Here is a 17,691-nt window from a genome sequence, read left to right as displayed (position 1 = left end):
AGATATTTTTACAGACCCAGTTAAAGCTCCTGTGTTCACCCCTAGGGAGGACAAAAAGTATGAGGCCTCCCCCTCTGACCCATTCAACATTAAAGCCCAACTCCCGCCTGGCTCGTTGGTAGCGCACACTGCCTGAAAAAGAGCCAGTGCAAAGGGCACCAGTGATCCACGGAATAAGGAAAGTAAGCATATTGACACAGCTCGTAAGCGCATTGCTTGCACGATCAGCCACCCGCTGGTGTACTGCCAATTCCATCGGCTTGCTGTCACGCCGTGACTAAGCTCCTCCAACATCTCCCAGATGAGTACCGTAAGAGTGGGGCATGAGGTACTTTCAAAGGGCAAACTCATCTGCCCTTGATACTGCTGACAGTGCAGCTTGCGGCATCAGTTCCAGCATGCTTATCCGCAGGCACACCTGACTTTGATTCTCTGACTTAAAGCTAGATGTCTAGCAGCATCTCCTCAACCTGCCCTTCGATGGAGAGCACCTCGTTGGATCACAGGTTGATGAGATGCCTGGAAAAAATAAAAAAAGACACAGAAACCGCCACGGCTAGGAGTGCCTTTCTAACCTCCAGCCCACGTGGGCCGTTTTGGCGATTAGCCTACATAGGCGGGTCCAAAGCTACTGAGGCTTGCACCTCCTTCCAGCACCAGCAGTCCTGAGAGCCCTCAACTAGGGGTTACTTTTGTGGTGCCTGCCAGGCCAGCAGCTCCAGAGGAAGAGGTTAAGGTGGTTCCCCTAAGAGAACTGTACCCACAAAGCAGTGACTTACTCCTCCTTTCTTCCGATCACACCACCTGTTGGGGTAGACTTCAGGGTTTCTTTCCCACATTGCAACAGGTCATCTCAGACCAATGGGTACTAGATCTCATCCAACACGTTATTGTTTGTAGCCCACTTTCAGTCCTCACAATATTTCACCCTGCAAACATCTTCTCCCGGCAACACCAGTGTCTGCTGCAGGAATAGGTAGACTCATTTCTCCACAGGTGCACATTGGAACCAGTGTCATCACACCTAAAAGGCACAAGGGTGTCTACCTCTACTTCCTCAATTACAGTTTACAATCAATGCCACCAAATCACACATCCAACCTCTAGAGATCTAATCCTCACTAGGGTTGGTCCTCAAGTCAGTAGGGGCATGGTCTTTCCCAGTCCTGCCAGGGTGCAGTCCTTCCAAGTGCTGCTTCCTTTTTTCAGCCATCTCACAAGGTCACAGTCAGATCAGTCATGCATCTCCTTGGCATGATGGCCTTCTGCAATGCCATGGTCCCCCAAGCCAGGTTACACATGCGCCCATTGAGGGTAATGCATAGCACAACAGTGGTCTCAAGCAATATACACGACAGGGTCAGGACGGTGTCGTCTAACACCCGTTTCAAATTACACAATTCAGTGTATTACACCAGGTATACCTATCCCCCTTTACCTTGCACAACATATACCCCACAAGATCCTCCTCCTGTTCCAGGTGCAATCACATGGATGCGGACGTCATTCATGAGATATGTGGCTGCCCAAGCATAATCGGATATTGGGATGAGATTCTGGCCTCCCTAGGCGGGACCACTGGTTGGTCTGCCCTCAGGGATATAGGGCAGTGCATCTTAGCAGGGATCACGATTAAAAATAAATTAAGTAGGAAGTTGTTAGTGCTGGGTCTCACATTGGCCAAGCAAAGGATAGCTATTCGATGGTTGTCCCCTAGGATCCCAAGCTTTGGAAAAGAGACATGGCTGAATGGACAAATGATGAAGAATGCAGATAATTTGTGGGCTTGGGCTGCGATGCTCGCTGAGTTGTTGGACACCTTCCCCCTCCAATCCCCCCCAGAGAGCTGCACTGGGTGACGAAAGTGGGCACATATGCGGGAGTCGGAGTAGGAGGCTGTGGATGGGCTTGGTTCCGGAAAATAGACACATCTAACTTCCCATTATGCAATAGTGTGACTGAGTATAGGATGTGGGGCTCTGGGTAGCTGGGGATCTTTTTGTTGATAAACGTACATTGCTATGTTTATATGATGTCATCATGCTGACCTGTGGTACTATTATGTATTAATGATGTTAACTGCCAATAAAACCTATACTTTAAAAAAAAACTCAAGCAGAGGGTCATTAAGAAGATCTAGTATTGAGCAGGAGCCGCACCTATCACTCTCTGCAGAGGTAGAACCCCAACAACCTAATGCAGGGGTGGCCTTTTCTCAACCTTGAGGCAGGGGGGTACTTTTACAGGGCCTCAGTGACCAAGGACAGTGGGAAGCCAGGCACCCAGAGTCACCATAGCCATCCACCTACCATTGAAGCTTTTCCAGTTCCACATCATGGGTAAGGTGGTTCTCATTCACGCAGACCGCATGAGTGCTATGTATTACTTACAGAGACAAGGCAGCACACGCTCTCCCCAACTGTCGCTGTTAGTGCAGAGAATGTGGTGGTGAGTCCATCTGCTTGCAGAGTACCTTCCAGATGTGGACAAAAACTTTGCAGACCTCCTCAGCAGGATGTTGCAATAAGTCTACGAAAAACACAAAATGCCTAACCTTCACCTTCAGTTACCCATACCCACAGTCGATGGGCAGTGCACTGTGGATCAAATGGGCAGGGATATTTGCCTACACTTTTCTACCTCTTCTACGTCTTCCGTTCGTGGTTCGAAGGCTACAGCAGTCTTCCCTCACACTCATCCCGGTGGGTTCCACCTGGGCCAGACAGCCTTAGTTCACCACACTGTTGGAACTCTTTGTTGTTCTGCACAAGAGGCTCCCCAACTTTCCAGACCTTCCCATGCAGAACCATGGGGAGATAAGGCCCTCGACCGCATGATGCTCAACCTTGCATTTTAGCTCCTGAGGTATTAGTGCTTGGTTATCTTAACCTTCCACAAGAATGAATGAACATTCTTAAGGAGGCATTCAGATCCACCACTGTTGCTTGCTACGCAGCAAAGTGGCAACATTTTGCACAGCATATTGACCTTTTACCAGCCAGTGTCCAGAACATCATGTTCTACCTCCTTCACTTTCCAACCTATGGACTAGCATACATTTTCATTTGGCTCAGCTTAGCCGCGGTGGCTGCTTACCTTCAAAATAGAGAACACAAATCTCTCTTCAAAATTCCAGTTATCAAAGCATTTATGGAGGGTTTGAAAAGGTCATTCGACCACGGGTCTCATCGGTCCGTGTCGAATCTCAACATCCTTTTAATTAGGCTTATTGGTCCCTACATTCATGCCACCTTCAATTCCTCTTCTAGAAGTTGGCTTTTCTTGTTGGAATAACCTCTGTCGGACGTGTCTGTGAGCTCCATGCTTTAACGTTGCACAAACCTTTCTTTCAAGTCCACAGGGATAGGGTTGTTCTGTGTACTAATTCTAAATTCCTTCCTAAGCTGGTCTCCCCCTTCCACCTCAACCAATCCATAAAGCTGCCAGTTTTCTTTCTCCAACCTGACAAAGTTATGGAACGGGCTCTCTATATTCTAGATGTCAAATGAGCCCTGTTGAGATAGAACAAAGCCATTACATAAGACTTTACGTTGCCTTCACAAAACCCCTACAAGGTGCTAGCTCTTTCAAAATCAAGTCTAGCTAGGTGGATAGTGCAATAAATCCAAACATGCCTTTGTCTATTGCCCCTAGAGACCACTCTACATTTAAAAAAAGGGGCCTCTATGGGCTTTCTAGGGAATAGTTGGAGTCACTGTACCTGGTGACTCTAGAAGACTTCTTCACAGAAAAAAAACCTTGCACATGTCCGGGCCCAATACTAGTTGTCAGGAGTATGCACAGCATGTGAATTTAGACCACTAGATGCCACGAACAGATGCTTACAAAGTAGGTAACATTTTCCCTAAAGCTTATGTACTCAACTCTCATCTCATTATGACGCATTTGGGACTTATGTATCCAAGAGCTGTTCCAGTGGATATAACTTAATGAAATTAAGTAGTCTGGATACAGTACTCTGAAGAAATTTTGAAATTCAAGCGTAGATGCCCTCTTTGAAGGGAAGGAAAATACAGGTACTAATCAATTACCAAAGAAACATTATAGATTTAAGCATTCCCAAACTCACCAAACATGAAATTTGGGTGGTGCTAAGAACCAAGATTTAAATGTATTTATTCCGACCAGCACATCAGGCATGTGCAGTTTGTGCATCGTCTTGTTTGTGGATGAGAATGCAGTCTTCATGTTGACCAATGTAGTAATAAGTTGCACTGCAAATTGTTTATTTGCAGGTGGTCACAAAACAACCTGCCTAGTCAATATAACTTAAGCAGGTTGCAATTTGCGACCCTCTCTGATTGACTCCTAATGCAGGGATGGAGGCCTGCAAGAGACAGCAGCCAACTGTTCCTTCATTTGCTTTGCAAAACCGGAAACAATATTTTGTAAAGCAGTCTGTTTCAATTAAAGGGGCAGTGGCTACTTTTTAAAAACGTTTGTTTGGACATCAGGGGCAGTTCCTAAAGGAGAAGCTGTAAATTTGCTACAGCTTCACCTTTGCGAATCAGGTAGTATCCCAACCAATCAAGGGTTGATGACTGTTGTTTTCACAAACATTTGACATATCCCTTTCTGAATTGTAAATAGGATGGAGACTTCCCTTTAACACCTCTTCTGATTTGCAGTTTGAAATGGGTTATTAAAGCCTTTTCTAATTTATAATAGGTCTTTTTTTCACATTGCAAAAAAAACCTTTTGCTGTTGCAAAACCTGTGATTTTGCAATTCATTGGGTCTGTGACTGCAGAAGAGCTTTGTAAATCTGGCCCTAAATGTCTTACCATGCACAATAGAAAGGTTAGTCTTGGTTGTGTGTTCATTCAGTGTCTGAAAAGAAGCAGGCAAATGCCCATCATCAAATGAGTCATGACAAACCGTTTTGTACGTGTAGTGTAGCCATTTTTAATGTAGCTTTATGCGTGTTTGCTTAACGTATTAGGTCTCTGTGCACTTTGCCCTAGATGCATTTTATTTAACCTCACACTGTTATTTTACAATAACCAGTTTCACTGTCTTGTTTTATTTCATTCTATCACACTGTTTAACTTACTTTAGCACTGTGTTCTCAAACAATACATTCTTGCTCGCTCTGTGCTTCAGTCAAGGATACAGTCTGGTACATTGCCGATAGACGTGGTAGAAGTTTAGTCTTTAGGGTTCGTAGAAAGTACACATTCTTACGTAGGGACGTTTCTTAGAACATCAGCGTGTTAGTTATAAAAACACTTTCTAGTCCTGGTACACGTAAGAGGGAGATTCCGACCAGGAACCCACAACTAGATGCTGACTGCCCTGTTGCAGATGCTGATGCAGGTTACAGGCCTTTGCTCAGGTATGAGGGTTGATGTCCTCCCGGGGGAACCTGAAAGGCAGGCTTAGAGCTTCACAGGCTGTGCTCAAAATATAACTTAGAGAGAACACAATTTAGTTGCACTATGGTAGCCTTATTCTTGTGTTTCACTCTCCTCGGTACTATTTCAATCCTACTGTGTTGTATAGTTCTGGTTATAGCAGTTCACGCTTTGTTATCTAAAATACAGTTGTTTTATTAAACCAGTCTTTAAAACTCAAACTGCCTTTGTCATTTATATATGAGACTGCACTGTGTACGAGAGAACCGGTTGTGACCTGAGTGGCCACGACTTCCCTGGGAAGTACTAAGATGTCATGCGCTCGGCTGCCCAATTGTCTCTCCCCTTCAGGAGAGATGAGGCACTGCTAGTTAGCCGGAGCAAAAACCGGGTTTGGGGTGACAAAGGTCCTTTACCATGGGTCAGACTTAGTCTCCCACACTGCGAACGATCTTGCTGCCCAAAAATCCAGTAGTCTCATTAGGATAATGAGAGCCTATGCGACAGTAGGATGCTACATGGAGAGTACTTTGAGGGTCACTTAGCTGAAAACATCTTGCAGCAAGTAGCTCAGGAAGCAGAACCCACACCTCAAAATAATCCTTAAACTCTGAGCCGCACAAAAAATGTAAAGCATCACTGTGAATTTAGGGCCTTTTGTTCAAAGCTATTTTGTGATTGCAAAGGCTCCAATTTGTCAAATCTGAGCCTTTGCATCCGCAAAGTAGCTTTTGAGTATATTCAAAATCAAAATTGAAATTCTCTAACTTGTTTCCAAATCACAAGACGGGTTTGCGATTACATATTGAATCTCAAATTAAGAGGGTATGTTTAGGGAGTCCCTTCCAATTAGCAATTTCTAAATTGCAGTCACAAGTTATTGCTCATTTACTGACATGTCAAAGATAGTTGTAACCCACTCGCAAATGGTAAGGGGTCACTTAGAGAATCGTTCCTCTTTGTCAGTGCTGTAAAAAGCATCTTTAGGATTAGGCAGTGGTTCACAAGACTACCACTTACTGGTAAAAAAAAAAATGTATGCAACTTTTCTTTTTTCTTTAAATGCATCCCATTTTCCTTTAATGAAAACAGGCTGTTTTTAAAAAAGAAAAAAGATTGTTTTAATTACAAGCAATCACAGACTGTGGTCTGCTGACCCCAGCAGGCCACTATCCCAGTGATTGCTGCGATTCATAGTAGGTCTTAATTTAACAACCTACCTCATGCAGATTACTGATCTAGGTCAAATTGGGACCCTCTACGAATAGTTATTTTGCGAACCAACATATTTGAACATAAGTAGAATTGTAAAAAAAAAAAAAAACAATGCATTTGCTAAAATAAAATTGCGACCACTTTCACAGAATACTTTTGACAAACATAAGCCCTGTGCAGCCTTAAAATATTTGCTCCGATTTCACTTGTCAAGTCTTTTCACTCAAAGCACCAAGAAAAATTAAACAGAGGCAAAGCCAATAGACCCGGGGTTAATTTGATAACACATACAATGTTAGCACAGTAGAGAGAGGCAGTTGAGAAGGAGCCAGCTTGAGCAGGCACAACGGGTTATAGTGAGATAGTTAATCAACCCAATCCTACAAGAGTCCAGTGCTCACACTGAAATGCATGAGGTACTATCATATTTTCATTCTATCATACTCGAGGGCAAGTGTTTGGTAATGGTTTTAGGTGCATGTCATTTTTCTAGGAAGATGTTGACAGTGCATTTTCCAATCAATATTTTAATGTTACCTCATAATTTAGATATTAGAAGTCAAACAGTGTTCGCTGGCAGTAGGCTGGATTATTTACAAAAGTCACAACACAAATCACATTGGTGAATTACTGGTATGGGATATCACTGCATGAAATTGAACATGTCTGCATGAAAATATCCATATTTACACACATTGCATATGGCTAATATTTTATGCCTAGGCCATTTTTACAATCTTAATACTAATGTAGATATTCATCTTTTGTATAATATATGTTCTTTTATTTGGTTGTATGTTTCAACTATAAATGCACAATTATTAATGTTATTCATTGAATGATAATTCAGCCTTTTCAAATATATTCATGTTTATTTTTATATGATGTGAATTGCTTTTTAAGCTATTGTTTTAAATAATGAGCAAGGGTTCATAGAAATAGCTACCTTGTGTTTTTAAACAAAAAGCAATGTTTCATAGAATACATGTAATTGAAAGGTTAGATGGGCTTCTGATAGAAAATGCCAACCCCAGATTACTTACCTTGTGAATTTCCACAGGCCCCAGACAGGATCTGAAATCTTTTGTAGGAGTACCTGGGTAGATGACATTCCACATTGGGTCCTTCCCGCCTTGAATATGACTCCAGAGTTTATATATTTGCACCACTAAGAATTCTGACATCAGTTCCTTTCTTTCCATGCCTGGCAACGAAGATCTGGAGCGTCTCAATCCTGTCACTTCTGAAAGATTTTCCCTTAAAATCTTCAACTATTGTGCAGTGTCACTCTCAAAGTTTACAGGTTCTAAACTGTGTTGTAACTATAACTAGCAGATGTTAGTTATGGACACCCACAACATCTGTCTTTGGTGCGTTGGCTCTAAGCACTACTCAGCATTGTGCTTATGTTGCGCTAAAATTAACAAAAAAAACATCTGAGACCATGAGGCATAACTTGCTGCTGCTAAACTCCATAGATCAAAAAAGTGTTCAAAAAGGTTTGGTGGTCCTAGTTGAAGTCTGCACCCAGGTTGCTCCCATGACTGTTGATCCTCGAGATCAGGGGCCTCAGATATGTTGAAAAAGTCCCACATCACAAGAAACATAAATCGCAGCATGCTCCTCCCACATACCTCCACTCTAAATTGTGAAGTGGTCTCAGGCACCTGAAGGACACAGAGTCGAACTCCCTCTGCTGGACCAAACCCAATGCTAGTCCTGCTACAGCCCCACTCTGAACAGTCAGCAACACTGCAACAGCTCCAACAGCTATGGGTAGCCATGTTCCATCCATATTTTCAGTGCTACACTGAAGCTCTCTGGAACATCATTGGGGGGGCCCCATGGATCCAAAATAGCGTCCAGTAGGGTTACTGTTGCTGAATCTTTCCACATCACCCATTGCCCTACTCGACCTCGTTCAGAGGTTGGCCGACTCTAGTGTCACCTTCACTTCCACCGTTGGTGCCACGATCAATGCTGTCCTCAGCGCCACGACTGATGCAACTGAGTCAAGTATCAATGCTGATACTCGCATCACCAAAGCCAGAAACTTAGCCAATAGTTTTATAGGACTCAAAGACGCATGCCCTATTAGCCAGACCTCAATGCCATCTGAACCAAGCAATGCCCCACGGTATGATACTGGGGACAGCAGCAACAACAACAACAATGATGATGATGATGATGACAACCAATATGACAATGATGATATCTTTAACAACCTACAGGATACCAGTGGCCTTGATACCTTACTTGACATTGGTCTGTCTTCCCCTAATTTTACACTTGCTATTGAGGACTCTGCCTCCTTTGCAGCAATAATGCAGAGAGCGGCTGTCCTGGACCTCACTCTTCCTACGCAAGAGCTCAAAACAAATGAACTTACATAGATGCCCTTAAGCCCCCACAATCGAACAAGAAACCTCTGCTCCCCTTTAAAGAGGTCCTAACTGATGCCTAAGTGTGCACCTGGGCAAAACCAGATTCTTGCCCTTACGTCGATGGACAAGTCGCAAGATGCAACAAGCTCTCCAAATCGCAGCCCCTTCCCCTGCAGCCGCCGCAAGAACACTTTAAATTTTCCTTGGAGGCACACAATGGCCTGGTAGGAGGTCGCATCACCTTTCACCTCTCCGGTTGGAGCAGGGTCATATCTGACCAACGGGTGCAAAGTGGCGATCCCACCCACACACAACACCTCCCGGAGGACCACTTATCCGTACTCTGAGAAGAAGGTCAGGTTGTCTTGACCAAAGGAGCAGGAGAGAAGGTGCCAGCATCAGAGATCAATACTGGCTGTTACTCCTGTAATTTGCGCATGCCAAAAAAGGACTATGACCCATCCTAGATCTTCTATCTCTGAACTTTTTCCTCCAGAAAAGCAAGTTCAAAAATGCTCATCTTGGCTCAAGTTCTTTCTGCCCTGGATCCAGGACACAGTATGGCGATGTTGAATCCCCTCGATGCCTATTTCTACATTCCCAGCCTGCAGTCCCACCAGCGCTACTGGTTGTTTCAGGTGAGCCAAAAGGACTTTCATTTCACTGTGCTTCCCTTTGGCTTTACCAGTGCACCTTGAATGTCTAAAATGTGATGGTGTTTGTAGAACATCTACTGCGATTGGGATTACCAGTTTTTCCGTACCTTGGTTGCTGGCTACTACAGGCAAGCTCTCCTCAACTAGTCATAAACCACCTCCAGACGTCAGCCAACTTGTTGACATCTTTGCATCTTTCCATTCACTTTGCCGAAGTCACACCTGATTTCTTCAAAATGGCTCCCCTTCATTGGAGCCATCCTGAATACAATGGTCTTTCAAGCCTTCCCTCCACCTCAATCAATCTAGGACCTTTGAGATGTGATCGCAATGTTTCAGCCCTTGACCTGGGACTCGATGAGAATGGCTCTGAGGCTTCTTGGCGTCTTGAACTGCTTTATCTTGCTAAAGGGCTTGCAGTGGTGGCTGATTGACTGCAATTGGACCAGCAAGAGGCCCACTCTTAATCCCACCCAGATCTAATGGTCATGATGGCTGAAACACTGCTGGGTTGAGACAGGTCATCTGGGAGGAATGGGGATCACAGGACTGGTCTGTGGCAAAGAAGTGACTGCCATATCAACCCTCTGGAGTTGCAGGCTATTCACTTGGCACTAAAGGCATTAAAATCATAAAGATGGAACTAGTACAGGTTCTCACGGACAACACAACCGCCATGTGATACAGCAACAAACAAAGCATTTGTGATTATGGTTCCTGTGCCAAGGGTCTTGACATCAGTAGAAGTAGCTGAAGCTTACAGCATCTCTCTGGTCGCCCGACACCTGGTGGGATCCTTCAGTGCCAGGGCAGACAAACGAAGCCACCATTGCCTAGCGGGTCACAAATAGAGATTACTCTTGGAGATGGCACAGAGCATCTTCCAACAATGAGAGAACCCTGGCTCTACCTTTTCTCCACCACAGAGAATGCATAGTCTCCTAACCTTTGCATGTTGGAGTTCGCCCTGCACTCATCCCTCGTAGATGTTTTCCACCAGTAATAAGGATCCGAACTCATTAATGCCTTTCCACCCCTCACGTCAGCCCAGGGTGCATGAAAAAGATCAAGAAAGACCAGGCCTAAATCATCCTCCTGGCACCGGACTAGGCGAGGAGAGTGAGGTACTCAGAACTTCCTGCAATGAGCACATGTCCTCCAATGCGGCTACCTCTTTAAGATCTCCTGTTGCAACAACACAGCCAGGGTTTACACCGAGCCTGCACAACTTGCACCTCCATGCGTGGAAATAGAATGGCGACAGTTAACAGTTTTCGACCTTCCCTCCGAAGTGATAGACATCATCCTAGCAGCCAGGAGTCCCTTTACCAAATCTGTTTATACTGGGAGAGGTTTGTTGTCTGGTGTTGCTCCAGAGATGTCCAACCCCTGAATGGACAGTTATCAAATGTTCTTCTGGTTTGTTTGCCCTTGGCCCAGCAAGGTTTTGCTGTGGCGTTGGTAAAAGGTTAACTTTGTGCTTTCTTATGTTTATCTGGTCAGCTATCTATTTTCAAGTCACCTGTTGTGATGCCTGTTTTTGAAGGGGCTGATCCACATGTTCCCGCCAACTCTGTGATACCGCAGTGGGAGTCGAATTTGTAACTCGCCTATCTCATGTGCACAACCTTCGAACTGATGCACATTTGCCCTTTTTGCCTCCTAACCATCAAGGCAATCTTCTTCATTGCTGTCACATCTGGCAGGCAAGTCAGTAAATTCCAGGCATTGTCAGTGGTCCCACCATACACATCTTTCTTCCTGCACAAACTAATCCTCTGGACAAATGCGGAATTTCTGCCAAAGTTTATCACCCCTTTCCACAAAGGGCAGTCCATCACCTTACAGTCTTTCTGTGCACTGCCTCATCTCTGCAAAGAGGAAGAGTGGCTCCACCACCTCAACTCTTAAGAGAAATCTCAGCTTCTATGTTGATTGAACAAGAGATTGTTGACAGGGTGACCAACTTTTTGTCTGTTTCTATGAAGCTAAAAAAAAAAGACAAAACAGATTGTGCTATACATCAAGATCTGCTTCAGACTGGGCATAAAGCAACCCCCAGAAGTCTTGTGTGTCTATTCCACCAGACCAAAGGCTGGTACAACCGCCCTAGCACATAGTGTGCCAGTACTGGACATTTGCCAGGCTGCTATGTGGGTGTCCCTCCACATATTCTCAGAGCACTGCTGCCTGAATAACCAGGTTGGTTGGGATGGGCATTTTGCCCAGTCTATTCTGTAAAATATCCTGATTTTAACCATTCCACAGACCTACCACTGGGAGAGGTATATTGTTTTGGTATCTGTACACAAGTTGAGGAATCCGTGGTTAGAAGTGTCTACTTGTAGAACAAGCTGCTTACCTTCTGTAATAACTTTTCTGATACACTCAGCCGCAGATTCCTCACTGACCCACCCTCCTTCCTGTGGAATGGATTCACATAGCCCTTTAATAAGATACTAATCTGGAAGTCTCCATACTGCTATATTCTGATTCCTACTGACTCCATGTCTGTCGGCAAACAGAGATCAGAAAGAAACTGATATCAGTGCACGGAGATGGCACAGGTATAGGGGCCAATGTCACATATGGGGTGGGACGGACCCAGCATGAGGCCACACAACTCCACCTACTAACACCCAAAGTATTTGCTAAGAAACTTTTGGATCCAGTCGGTGCCCTGGGAAATTCACAAGTGAAGAATCTGCAGTTAGAGTCTCTATCAAAAAAGGTATTACCGAATGTGACATTTTCTTCACTATTGATTGTTTATTTTGAAAATGTTCAGACAGAGTAAATAAGCTAGAACAAACAAAGCATTTGTAGGTAGAGAGAACCACCGGGACTTAAAACTGAGTGTCATACAGAAGCTGTAAACACCTTTCTTTGCTGAAGGCTACGTGGAAGGCATATCATGTTCTCCACTTGGCTTATCTGTTGACTCGAGGGCACAGCCACTAAAACACTGGTACAGCAACTGCTGTTTCGTTACTGAACATTGGTTCCATTGATCAGAAAAGGTATGGTTTTGTGATCCCTCTTTGAACACTTGAGTAGGTTCCATTTTGAGGCTAAATGTAGCTTTGTTAGCGAAAGGAAATGTGGGGCTAGGTGAACATTGATGTAAAGAAGCCATACAATATCATCACATTGCAATAAATTCTGTTAGTCTGCTTTTTGACAAGTATTAATACTACTCATATTGTGTTCACTAGGATAGGATTTTCATTTTAATAAATCTCAAAAATATATTTGTGTCCTGGTGTTCTTGAGAGTGCCTGTTCATGATGAAAGAAGGTTTGGGTTCCAGTAAATATCCATATGAATCCTTACAGGTCTTATCATTACTTAGAACGCAACTGGGATTCAAATAATGCTCATATCAAGCAACAATATCCGAAATTTCTATGTCTGCCTATGATAAAGGTGAACTACATTGTCATAAGGAGCATTTGCACAAAACGATTTTTCATTTGCTTTGATTCATAAGTGCCATCAGGGCTTAATTTGTGCTTCTTGTTTCCGGTGCGGAGCACCAGCACTTATTTCTGAGGGCCGGTGCTTAGTTTTCTGTCTCAAGCATTTACTGCGAGCGAAAGACACGTGGGAAAGACGGAGGAAGAGAAAAACGAAAAAGCGTCAGAAAGGGGAAAAGCAGAAAGCGGCAAGAGCGAGCTGAAAGTGCAGCGAGTGTTTGTAAATGGATTGAAGAGGCCCGAGATGGCTCAGGATTACCCTGCCTCAGTGTTCAGTGCTCGCACTTTTAACTGCAGCAGCCTCGTGTTTAAGTGGAGGGCTCTGGGCACCGGCACTGAGTGCCATAACAAATCAGTGTACACATTATCGCTTTCAGTCACAAAGTAAGGGGTGTGAACAAGGGGCATTCTTTCCCCACTACAACTTGCAGTAGTATGCAGAAGGGCTTCACAGCCATTTTTGAAGCTGCAAAGCATGGAATTATTACCTTTTGTCAATATTTCACAAGTTACACCTTACTTGTATAGACTCTGGACATCAGGAGGATCTGATACTGGTATGACAGTCTGGCTCTTTCCATTGTTGCTTAGATAGTGTGCCATGTCTTGTGGTTCTAAAGTCTGTACAACAGCTGCAGCTGCCTCAAATATCAACAGAAGCGGTGGGTGGGGGAGCAAATAAAAATATAAAATAAGATCTACCATTCGCTGCCATTCTTTCCTGCTTCCTCGGTGTCCTCCTTTCCAGTTCTGGTGTCCCTGCATTTACTGGGACACCAGAACAGGCTCCCCAGCAATCCTGATGCTGCTTTCATGCTAAAGCTAGCATGAATGCAGCATCAGGATTGGTCTCAGCGGCTCAGACTGCCACTCAGACACAACCCTGGGGCCAGTGCAGTTTTCTCCAGCCCAACTGTATACACAACGAGGCTGGAGAAACCTAAGTGCGCATGTATGTTTGGCCCACCCCCATGGCCCAGCTCTGCCCCGCCCTTGACTGCTGGCTGAGCCAACAGCAGAAAAATAAAACGATATTGAAGGATCGTTTTATTTTTCTCCTGCCGGCTCTTAGCCAGTGGAGTGACACCCCTTTGCCATTGCGGAGGAGCCGTTCCTGCTGCAAAGTGTGAATATGAATGCTGGGATGCCGAGGACAGCACAAGCCTCAGTCGCAGATTTGCTACTGTTTGCCATGCCATTGCAAGCCTATTCTAATCTATCAGTAGTAATGAAGTGGCTGGTTTTTGACTAAGGGCCTGATTTAAAGATTGACAGGCTTGTTACTTTGTCACAAACGTAATCGATATCGTCTGCCGTATTACGATTTCCATGGGATATAATGGGATCATAATACAGCGGGTGGGGTATGCGTCACGTTTGTCACGGAGCAACCCCATCCGCCGAACTCTAATTCAGGCCCTTAATGGCGAAAGTCCCTTTGTGCTATGAGGCTTTTCAGAATCCTTTGTGTAGAAAAAGGGGAGACTGGTTGCAGTGCAGTGTATTGCAAACAAAACATTGCGCTGCCAACAGCCTCTTTGTGCCTGATGCATTTGTTACTAGTGGGGTGTTATGTAGAACTTAAGTGGGCATGTTTATTTTCTAGCGTTAAACATGATGTATTACTCTTTGCACAATAAACCAGAAAGAATGTAATTTTGTGAATCCGGATTTAGAAACTGCTTATTTGTCATAACTAAAGTGAGCCTAACAATTTTCAACAAAAAATTATCGTTTTTTTTTTCCTCTAAATACAGAAGTTCATACCATGCTTGATGCCTTGTTACCACCCAACACGTATTTCCGATTTAACCCGGTCATGAATGAAGATGTTCCGCTTGATGAAAATCGGAAAGAAAAGCTCAACCAGTTGCAGTTAGATGGAGTGCGTTATTTAGAACGAAATGAAGAGAAACTGAAAAAAGCTGCCAAGATTTTGTTGCAAGAGAAGACATCCCTCCAGAGCATCAGTGACTGGATCAAGTTAAAAACAGACATGTACGAAGGATTTTCATTTACTTCCAAATTGTGATCTATTACTGCATGATACTGTCAACCATTGGCAAACAATGCTCTTCTAGAAATTCCGTCCAGTTCTTCGAGGTCTGTGCATATTTTAGTTCTGTAAATACATTTTTAAAAGGGAGAATCAGTGCTGCTGGACAACTTCAATCATTGAAAAATATTGGTGTTTTAGAGCATTTTTGCATTGATTTAGCTTATTTTTGGTCGATGTGGCCAACCCTTTTGCATTGACTTTGGATTCATTCTAAAACAATATTTGTGATTTGTTTATTTAAGTTTGCATTGGATTTGTGCGAATTAAAATGGAGTACAGTGTACATCGAATTCTTCAACACTGCCCATTACTACTATTCGTTGTAAAATCGTATGTATTCATTTGATGTATTTCAAATAAAACACAAGCACTTTTTAAAAAGCTTCATTATGCTTACTAAAGTGGGTACTTCTGCCAAGCTTGCTGATAGCATCCAAGACGGAAAATCACTGATCGATCGGGTACTCAAATTCTCATTTAAGGACGATCTTACAAATAAAATCATTGATTGATTTGTTTCCAGTCACAAAATGAATAGCACATATGTATTTCAAAAATATTTATGACTTTCAGTATTTGAATTCTCTAAAAAATATAAACATTTGACCAATATCATAAGCGAATCATATAAAGCCATCTTTAAAAATAACTGCATATGCATTCTTTCAAAATAAATGTTACACTTACACTATGAAGTTTTACCCTTTAATACTAAGATGTGTGATGTTTGCTGTAATCTGTCTCAAATTCAAATGTTTGCTGTAATCTTTCTGATAGAGAATTTTAGCTGCAAATTCCTTACTTTAAAATATTCCCCAGGCATCAGACTGCATCTGGAAAATGTTGAGCTATACCTCTGCATGCTGGTAGGTGGTGTTGGTTGGCTCCGTGTCTGCGACATCCGTACCCGAAATGACGTGCACAGTGCCTATATAGGTACCACCCCTAGCATGCTGACATCAGTTCTTTTCTTTCTATGCCATCAGCACAGATTCGGAGAGAGCTACCTCAGTCCTTTTTTTGGCTACCTTTTTTCACTTTTTGTTGAAATCATTTTTGAGTGAAGCTCCCAGTGTGTGTTATAGATGTCCCCTAAACAAACTTGTGGGGTTTAAACCCTGTGGATTCTGTCACAGGCATATGTCTGAGACGGACCCTCACTTTGTTTGCTTGTGGTGCCTGGAGCTGGGCCACAACTCCACGGCTTGGCCAGACTGTCGAGCGATGAACCCCTAAAGAGCATGACCTGAATCTCCTGGTCGCCTGACACCGGACGGCTCCGCACTGCTCCAGTTCCAAGGAAGGTCCTGCCTGCCCTCAGAATTGTTCCAGCTGGTCTTCTTTGCTAGGGACATCTTCAGGATTTTGGGGGCCTTGGGCCAAAAGTATTTTGGGGCCATTTGTTCAGAACAGCTTTGAATTAATGATCCCATTTCAGCTCTTCAGTGCCCTCTTTAACCAGGTCACTGACAGTGCACAGACACATTTGTCAAATTCTAAATGTGTTTAGCTTTAATATTTAGGGATAGGTGTTTTTAATATTGTAATGCAGCAGCAACTCACTAACCTGACTGCAAATAATCTCTGTGTCACCCTCCCATTTCTCATATGTGAGGACCTCTTGTGATCTAAAAGAAACTTTTTGTTATGGATGTTGCATGAAACATAAACATAACATTTCTCTGCAAAATGTCTGTACTAGACTCTCATACATCACCCACACTAAAAATAAATTAAAGCAAAATAGTATTTAAAACAATCTGTTTAAGAATTATTCAAGGTTATCATGGCAAGAGTCTCAGCAGACCAGGGCTCGCTATATCAGGGAGCCCCCTGAAAGTCTGGGGCCCTGGGCCAGAGCCTACTTTGCCCATGCCTTAGAATGTCTCTGTTTGTTACACTCCAAATTATGATTGAGTAAGTCTCATAAGCAAAAGATATCTAAGAATACAAAGTGCTCTTCAACTTTGCTGTGCTGGTCCAAGTCATCAGACGAAGCACAGTAACTGACATAACAAATTTTGGCCTTGCTCTCACATGTCAGCTGGGGAGCCTAAGTCGGAGTCTGCTCCGTGTCTTCCAGGGTTTCTCGGAGCCAGAGCGGCCCACGCCAAAGTATATGAATTTTATGAGGCCATGCACCCCATATTTGGGCTCCACTAGTTAGACATGTTCTCTAAGTGGCGGGTTTGCCCTCAGCGCCAGTCTGGTCCTTTGGATCTGTTTCTGGATCCAGATCAGTTCCGGTCGCAAGCCCAAAGCTCTCCCTGGAGTTCGTTCCAGTGGTGTCATTCCCAGTGCTGCTGACCCCATTGTTAAACATGACTCCGATACAGAGCAGGACCAGCATCATCCAACATTGACTCTGGCATCAACTGAAACCAAAAACATCTGCGTCAATGACAGCACTTCCCTTTACTGACAGGTCATACGGGGAGTACAAGTAGGGTGGATTTGAGGATCCCTATGGTTATCCTGATCCCCTGGAAGAGCCCTTGGCCGAGGGTAACCTGTATGAGGAACTGGC

General features: G+C 43.8%; 1 protein-coding gene across 2 annotated transcripts in view; it reads left to right on the top strand.

The window, feature by feature from the left end:
- Positions 1-15,551, top strand: part of PNPLA8 (patatin like phospholipase domain containing 8) — a 281,202-nt gene extending 265,651 nt beyond the window's left edge. For both annotated transcript variants that reach the window (XM_069228884.1, XM_069228885.1), the window contains one exon: positions 14,863-15,551. In XM_069228884.1, coding sequence (XP_069084985.1) covers positions 14,863-15,137 — 275 coding nt within the window. In that variant the 3' untranslated portion in view covers positions 15,138-15,551. The remainder of the gene's footprint in view (positions 1-14,862) is intronic.
- The last annotated feature ends 2,140 nt before the right edge of the window (positions 15,552-17,691 follow it).

Source organism: Pleurodeles waltl, chromosome 4_1 (genome assembly GCF_031143425.1).
Source record: "Pleurodeles waltl isolate 20211129_DDA chromosome 4_1, aPleWal1.hap1.20221129, whole genome shotgun sequence".
NCBI classification, from domain to species: Eukaryota; Metazoa; Chordata; class Amphibia; order Caudata; family Salamandridae; genus Pleurodeles; species Pleurodeles waltl.
Note: the sequence above shows the minus strand (reverse complement) of the source record. Positions and strands in the feature narration are given on the sequence as shown.